This window comes from Lygodium microphyllum, chromosome 25 (assembly GCF_053477565.2).
Source record: "Lygodium microphyllum isolate KBCC chromosome 25, Lygodium_microphyllum_v1.1.10, whole genome shotgun sequence".
Classification (NCBI taxonomy): Eukaryota; Viridiplantae; Streptophyta; class Polypodiopsida; order Schizaeales; family Lygodiaceae; genus Lygodium; species Lygodium microphyllum.
This window is the reverse complement of record NC_141159.1, coordinates 28,460,856-28,469,237: the sequence shown is the minus strand read 5'-3', so window position 1 is coordinate 28,469,237 and position 8,382 is coordinate 28,460,856. Positions and strand designations below refer to the sequence as shown.

The 8,382-nt window shown below is 40.2% G+C and overlaps 1 protein-coding gene across 1 annotated transcript; it reads left to right on the top strand.

The window, feature by feature from the left end:
• The first annotated feature begins 870 nt into the window (after positions 1-870).
• On the top strand, positions 871-2,113 carry LOC148014013 (putative carboxylesterase 3). The gene has a single exon (XM_087666999.1). The coding sequence runs from the start codon at positions 927-929 to the stop codon at positions 2,004-2,006; it is 1,080 nt and encodes a 359-aa protein (XP_087523125.1). The 5' UTR covers positions 871-926; the 3' UTR covers positions 2,007-2,113.
• The last annotated feature ends 6,269 nt before the right edge of the window (positions 2,114-8,382 follow it).

The window sequence follows — 8,382 nt, the reverse complement described above, 5'->3', positions numbered from 1 at the left end:
TGGCACTCTCTTTAGTAGTTCATAATTTTGTGTCTTCCAAACCCATTCCTATGTTGGCACCCACCACCCTCCACCCAAAAATTGATATTTACCTCCACTGCTATTGTTTCAAAGCAAATGCAAAGCTCCATTGATCATCCTCATGTGTTACAACTCCTTGAGATCATAAGTGTAATGGGTCAAGGGTCACTAGTTAAACTTTAACATTGTTATTGCGTAGGCAAGGGACTATTGCTTCAACTTAAGAGACATCCCTCTATAAGTTGTCACAATCGATACCAGGGAATTAGGATATTCAATGGATGAACTAGAGCTCGATGGGCAAACTAGAGTTTTGTTGATGCTTTGCAACGTGATTAGTAGCTTGCTACTTGTCTCTCTCTTCGAATCCAATAGGGCTCAAAACTTGGAATTGTGGGATATGCCTTCGGATTGTTCCTACAATGTAAAATACTTCTTCTTCCATGTTCCTTGTATGGCACTCTCTTTAGTAGTTCATAATTTTGTGTCTTCCAAACCCATTCCTATGTTGGCACCCACCACCCTCCACCCAAAAATTGATATTTACCTCCACTGCTATTGTTTCAAAGCAAATGCAAAGCTCCATTGATCTTGCCAATGGCGCACACTCACAGATTAGCATGGGCCTTCTTGCCTCTTGAGTCTTTTGTGAAGGAACTAAATAGAAGAGCCTCGAGGGAGCAAGGAACCCTTCTTCACTCCGCCATAGTCTAAACACGGCCAAAGTAGTTGGAATAAAATAGTGAAGGGACTACACTTTTGTCAAGTATTCTTCAACTTGGAAGGGCGCCTTTGTCGTTGGCGTGGACGGGCCTTTATCATCATCATACTTCGAGGCTATCCGGACTATCATTTGCCCTTGTGAGTCTCCGTCACTGAGTGAGAAGAGCGATAGAAAGAGAGAGATGGCGGACGCTCCGGGCGATTTAAAGTTTCTTACTCTGACGCTGCACAGCGATGGCTCATTTACAAGACATCCATACGATCCGCCCCTCTTACCTGCTTCCCCGTCCCCGCTGCAACCTGTGCGCACCAAAGATGTCACTCTCAACTCCAGCCATGGAACCTGGGCTCGTCTCTTCCTGCCAACCTCATTCACCTCTGATTCAGATCCACACAAGAGTAATTCAGAAGATGATGAGGTCAACAAGAGACAAGATATACATGCACAAGATGATGAACTGGAGGAGGAGGAGAAGAGGAAGAAATTGCCCCTTCTCCTGTACTTCCATGGTGGTGGCTTCCTCTCTGGCAGCCCAGCGGTGCCTATGGACCATGCCTTTATGTGTACCCTCGCCAGCCATTCAGGCATCCTGATTGTCTCTGTGGAGTACCGCCTTGCTCCCGAGCATCGCCTGCCTTGCGCGTACGAGGATGGCGTGGAGGCGCTGCAGTGGATCTGCAACCAGGCGGCTGGCATGTCAGCATCCTCCTCATCTGTGGTGGAGCCATGGCTCACGAGCCATGCCGACTTCTCCAGATTGTATGTGGCAGGGGACAGTGCAGGCGCGAACATAACGCATCATGTGGTGAGCAGAGCGGCGAAGCTAGGGTTAGGCTTAGGGCAGGAGAACAGATATTCGTCTGTGTGTCTGAGAGGATATATTCTGATTCATCCGTTCTTCTCCTTCGATGAGGGAAGTTGCCGCAGTCCTGAGATGCTGGCCGTGACGAAGAAGATATGGGATGCCTGCCTTCCTGTGGGGAGCGATGCGGGGACGCATCCCTTTGCGAATCCGATGGCGGATGGGGAGTTTAGTGCCGTGGCAGCAGGCCTGCCTGGTGCACTAGTGCTGGTGGCGAGCGATGACGGGCTGCTGGAGGGAGGGGTGGCGTATGCGGAGGCGTTGCAGAGCGCAGGGAAAACAGACGTGAAGGTCTTCGTGTCGCAAAACGAGGGCCATGTCTTCCACCTTCACAACCCTAACTCCCACAACCTGCCAGCCTTCCTGTCCGAGCTCTCCGATTTTATGCACCAGATTTAGAGCTCAACGGATAGAGTCTTCCAATCCAAGGCCAAGGCCTAAATTTGACTGGTTATCTCATGTTTCATGTGACAGCTAAGTTTTTTGAAGTACTTTTCGTCTATTTACATCATGCCTCAAACTCTTGAGAACTCTAGCTATTGCATACATGAAAAAAAACGAAAGTAAACATCCTTAACATGTTACTTGAAATATGCAAAGTTTTAAAACTTATTTTGATGGGTAAAATAGTCAAAAATAGGTATGACAATGTCGAATTTAGGCACTAGAGGGAGAGAGAAAGGGGGAAGGGGGGGGGGGGGGGGGGGAGATGTGATGCACCTATACTTGTTATTCACTCAACACAGCACAAAAAGGTAACATGATACATGAGAGCAAGGTATATTCTTGTATTATTCAATCAAAGAAACAGTACAACATAGGCACATCCCAAGACTACACTCTCATGATGTCATATATAAGAGGGTTCACCATTGGGAATAGAGAATTATACGTAGAGTGGAAACCAAGCAGGATTCAGAGTCACTACTATTCCCTATATAGGTGTTTCCGATGATAACGACATGGTATAGTTACAAAGCTCTTATACTCACCTCCACTTACTCGATTGTTGTCCTTATCAATCTAAGGGTAACGTTTACTTGACTCATCTGGGGTCTTAACATAGCTTTTGCTAACAAGCTGGCCAATGTTCGTCAGTCTAAGACTTGGTGAGACATTCACGGGGTCTTAATACAATCTATACTATCAGACTCTGGCCAGCGTCTGCCGCACTAGGACTTGGGGATCTTAACATAGCTTTTTCGAGCAAGTTTGTCAGTATCAGCCTATTTACACTTGGTAGGGACTCTTTGGGTTTATTGTTTAGGTTACTATGTGAGTCCACTCTCAACTCAAGTTTATTTGAGAAGTGGAGGCGTTACTTCGCCTATGATGAGAGCCGTGTTGTTTGAAAAGGCTCAAGGGGCATTGGAAGAATTGGTGGGATTCTCCTTGAGCCAGATGGGGAAGGTGTCTTTGCCACGTTCGTGCGCCTCCACTTTCGAAATCCAAGTGGCTTCCTCGAGAGCATGCTCACGCCACTTGGTGAGATGCTTAGGGTATCTTTTTTGTTCCCAGTGTCAGAGAAATGCTTCTACTTCGAAGGGGCTGTTGGAATGGAGCATGGGTACGTGGTGCTGGCCCCATTGGTTGTCGGGATAGAACCTGCACAGAAGACGAGCATGAAAGGTATTATGAACACAAATACTTTTTGGCAGATCGAGCTTATAGATGACTTCATTCAGCACTTGAGTCATGTGGTAGGCGTCATAGTAGCGATGATTGAACTTGGGGCTCATATTCTTTGGGAGTGTAATATTCTTGGAGCTAACTAGGACCATGTCACCCTTAGTGAAAAGTATGGCCTTTCTCTTTTTGTCGGCTTGCTCTGTTATGGTGATTTTGCTTTGTTCTAAGCTTTGCTTGGTTGCCGCATTCCAATCTCTCCATTTCTTCAAGAATTTCTCTGCATCTTGATCTTCAACTTTGGTCACTCCAGATGCTAAGGCAAGGGGGGAGATGACTTCTTTTAATGTCGCCAATTCAAAGGATGTGTAACTTGTGGCGGAGTGGATGGAGTTGTTGTAGTGGAATTCTAGCACATTGAGGTATAAGACCCAATCTTTTTGGTCCACCTAGGTGGAACTCCTGAGATAGTCTTCAATGCCTTGGTGTCTCGGGGTGGAAGGATGATGAGAATCACAACTGTGTTTCCAAGGACTTGAAGAGTTCCTTCCACATGTCACTCATGAATCTTCCATCTTTATCTGACATTATGGCTAAGGGTAGGCCATGTAGCTTGAACACATGTGTAAAGAAGAGACGTGCTACCTCTTTGGCATTCAATTGTGGTTTGGCAGGGATAAAGTGAGCTTGTTTGAAAAATAGCCCACCACTACAAAGATGATGGTGTATCCATGGGATTCGGGGAGCTCCACAATGAAATCCATGCTAATTACATTCCATGGGCGATTAGGTATTGTCATTGGTTGGAGCAAGCCTGTTGGTTTAGAGTGTGGTGCCTTCACAAGTTGGCACATAGGACATGTCTTGATGTAGTCAATGACTTTTTCTTTCATGTTTGGCCAAAAGAATTGCTTTCTAAGGGCCTCTAGTGTTTTGCTCTGTCCTTTGTGTCCACCTAGTTTTTCATCATGTATTTCATGTAAGACGAGTTTCTTTAGCTCCACATTGTTGGGGATGTACAATCTCTTACCTACAAATAGGATTCCCTCCTCGAGGGTATACATTCCATGTGGTGTCTTGTCAACTCTCACATCTTGGATAATTTTGTACATGTCTTGGTCATGTTCCAAAGGTTCTTTCACTAATTCAAGGAAGTTGTTTTTATTAACCATTCTGATGGCTTTCAAATCAGCTTTACGGCTCAAGGCATCTGCTATCTTGTTGGTGGAGCTTGGCTTGTGTTTGATCTCCAAGTCAAATTCGGCTAGGAAATCTAGCCAGCGAGTTTGTTTGGCCGATAGCTTTGGTTGGGATTTGAAGTATTTGAGGGAGATGTTATTGGTAAAGACTTGTGTGTGTTTGTCTTGAACACAATGCTTCCATTTTCTGAGGCAGTGGATTACTACAAGCATTTCCTTCTCATGTGTACTCCATCTAGTTTCAGCTTGTGTAAACTTTTTGGATTCATACGCTATAGGGTGGCCTTCTTGCATTAACATGCCCCTAATGCCATAATTGGATGCAATTGTGAAGATCTCGAAGGATTTGGTAAAGTTAGGTACTTTCAAGGTAGGGGTCTAGCTCATGCATTTCTTCATCTGTTCAAAAGCATCTTGTTGCTCGCTATCCCATGTAAATGCGTTATCTTCTTTAGTAAGGTGAGATAGTGGGGCAATGATGAGGCTATAATCTTTGATGAACGTTCTACAAAATACAGTGAAGCTGAGGAACTCCTGCACTTCCCTTACAATCTTCAATACAGGCCATTTTTTTACGGCTCATTAGGGAGTTTTGAGGTCTCGAAAATGCCTTTTAGGATATAGAAAGAGAGAGCTCTAAATTAATAGGAGTAAAGTCTCCATAATGAAACTTTTATTTTAAAAAAAGTAAAAATTTATTTGACAAAAAGATACATATATAATAATATTACGAATTTATATTATCAATATCTATTTTTAGCCTCTTATATTCGTGATTATAACATTCTTTGCATTAATGATAATGTAGAGAGCATTAAAACCTAGTATCTCAAGTAAGCTAAGCAAAGTTACTTTGTTTATGTCTATTAATATATTTGTTGATTTCTTTTCAAATGCTGAGATAAGAAAATCAAAGGCTATGCTTTCAGTAAAAATACTAACATATGATCATGTTATATATTTTGTTGATGAGGGATGGGACACTAGGATAGAAGAAAAAACTATATGTAAGATAAATCAAGACTATATAGCTTGCAAATATATGATTGCTACTCAAAATTTCATCCTTAGCTTTTATTATAGTAGATGGCATTATATTGGCGGTAGTCTGATCGCTTTAGACCAAAATCTTGATAATTTTAGCAAAGATCCTATAGTGGATCTTGATGTTTGGTACAATGAGGACATTATTGTGATCCTAAAGGTTAGATCATCATGTATGCTACATCAAGTGAGGATGGATTTACTGAATGAAGATATTGAACTACCATATTTATTTGTGTTTCAACTTAATAACAAACGAGTAAGTTTTTATTTCATATTATAATTTCACTTCCTGATTAATAAACATTTGTAATATTTTTTTACAGATATCAACGAGGAGAGAGAAGAATATACAATGCAAGGATATTGAAGAAAATATCTCTTTACTATCAATATAAAATACATATACAAATTTTTGTCAGTCGTCTCTATGACTTATACACAAGGGCTTACAATCTGAGGCAAAGCTACTTTTTTTTAGAAGGAACATTTTTTCTAAGAGTTATTTTGCCTATCTTTGATGCTTTGGTTGTTAAGGGTATAGCTTCACCTATTGTGGCTACATGCACCTTCTCTCCTTCAATGTCCAAGCCCTCACTTCTTGTCGGTTGTATACAATTAGTCATTATATACTTCAAGAGCTTTGCTCTTATATACATGGAGCCCCAAGAGGAATACTAAGGAAAAGGGGATTCTACTGTAAGAAAATCTATCTTGTAACATCAACAAGCTTTTATTTCATTCTTTCGATTATCAAAACAAAGAAAACAACAAATCTTCACGTAACATCATAATAGATATCTCCCATAGATTCGATAGAATCAACCATAATCTTTAACATCTTCATGGAATCCATCAATAGAACAAAGAATATAAAAGAATACACCATTTTTTAATGAAAACCAATCACAAAGTATTCATCTTCAATGTCTTCATAGTTTTCTCTCTCAATCTCTCATATACAGTTACACTGTTTTGATAGAATTGGCTATCTCTGACTCTCTCTCTCTCTCTCTCTCTCTCTCTCTCTCTCAATAATACATCATATTCTTAATACAATACTCAATAATGATTCTCAATAATCCTTCTTAGATCGTGGATGCACCTCCCAAGAGATATGTGTGTGTCGAAGAGGCACTAGAGCCACTACAATAACCCTTCATATCTCGCTCTTGTCTCTGTCACTCTAGTCTTCTCTTCAATCTTCAGCAGCTACTTCTTCCATTTGTTTTAGCTCTTTTGAACTTAGATTTATCCTTTCCAAAAGTTAGAAAACTTTTACAAAGTCACACATACATTCCACAAAACACTTACAAAAGATCTACAGAACAGAAACAGAAATAGAGTAGAGATAGAACAGAGATAGAGGCTCTACAGAAGGTTTACAGAGGGTTACAGAAGGTCATCAGAGAACAACAAATCCTCATAACTCATACTAAAACCATTCCAAACTATCAAAAACTATTCAATAAGCTTTCAAAAGATTTCAACCTTCATCAATCATCAATCCATGCTTCATACTACAGAAAAAAATCAGAATAAAACAGAAGCTATACAGAAGATATTAGAACCAATCAGAACATCACAAAGCTTCATATTTCTACTAAAAACCATCATGAACTTTCAAATCATAATCAATATAATCCAAAACACTCTCAAACATTTCCATTAATAATCATACATCACTCTAAATCCATCAAAAATCAACCATTCAGACCTCAAAAACAACAAAAATCAATCAAAAATTTAGTCTTTTTCACTCTCAACATATCCCCACACTTAGAAAGGAAGCGTCCTCGCGACCTAAGGAAAAGAAGAATGTAAGTTCAGTAAAAATCTAAATTTGATATTCTTTAGTATCTCTTTTTTTAATCTCGATAGAGATAATTTCCAAAAGAATGTAAGTTTAGTAAAAAGCTAACAATCACTCCACCCTTTTGGATATTATCTCTATTTTTTAAAAATTGTTAGCAATACAAAGTTATAAAGAATATAAGAGTTTTCTTTGAATCAACATTATCTTCTGCTAGCTTGTAGTCCAACATCTTTTTCATAAATCCAGCTTCAACTTTAGCTCCATCCAATAAAGATTAACAATATATACATACCACATATACAACTCACACAGACACAACACCATATAATCTGAATGATATATGTCCCCAAAAAATGGAGAGCATAGAAAAAGATTTCCATTAAAGAAAAAGAACTGATACATCCAAAAATAACTCCACTGCTAAGCAGGATGCAAACACTTCTTCTTTAACTGCATGCTAGACTTGAGACGCTCCAGAGTTTTACTCTCATTTACAAAATGCAAAGGCACATTCTGGAGGAATTGTATACAACACATCCTTTCCAGCAAAATAAGAAACATGGTAGGAAAAGCTTATGTGAAGTAATACAGAATATCCATCTAAGCAGCAGTCACATCCACATTCGGATTGATAATCAAACGAGGAATACGCTTGCGAGTATTCAGATTAGACCGCTAATGCATAAAAGCGAGGTACCAGCAAAAATGAGCTGCAAGACGTACGGAGGTATCCTTCGAATGAGCATGTACCCAAGAAAAATGAAGGTAAGAGTTTGAACATGCTGCAGAGGTATCCCAGGACCCTGGAATGAAAGGCCAGTTAAACACTGGTCCTATCACAGAATCATGCAGTGTCCATTGTCGTCGACGAAGTATGTCACTATCATACCCTGGTGTATCCAGCACTAATTGAGGAGGAAGGTTAATGTAACCGGAAGGAGAGGGGAATGAAACAAGAGGAGAGCATTGTAGAGGAGGATAGGATAGATCATAAAAAGAAGGGAAATGAAGAGATAAGAAAGATGGAAAAGATGGAAAATTCAACAAAAACTTATGAAGGGAATCTACTGAAAAAACAAAAGGAACAGGA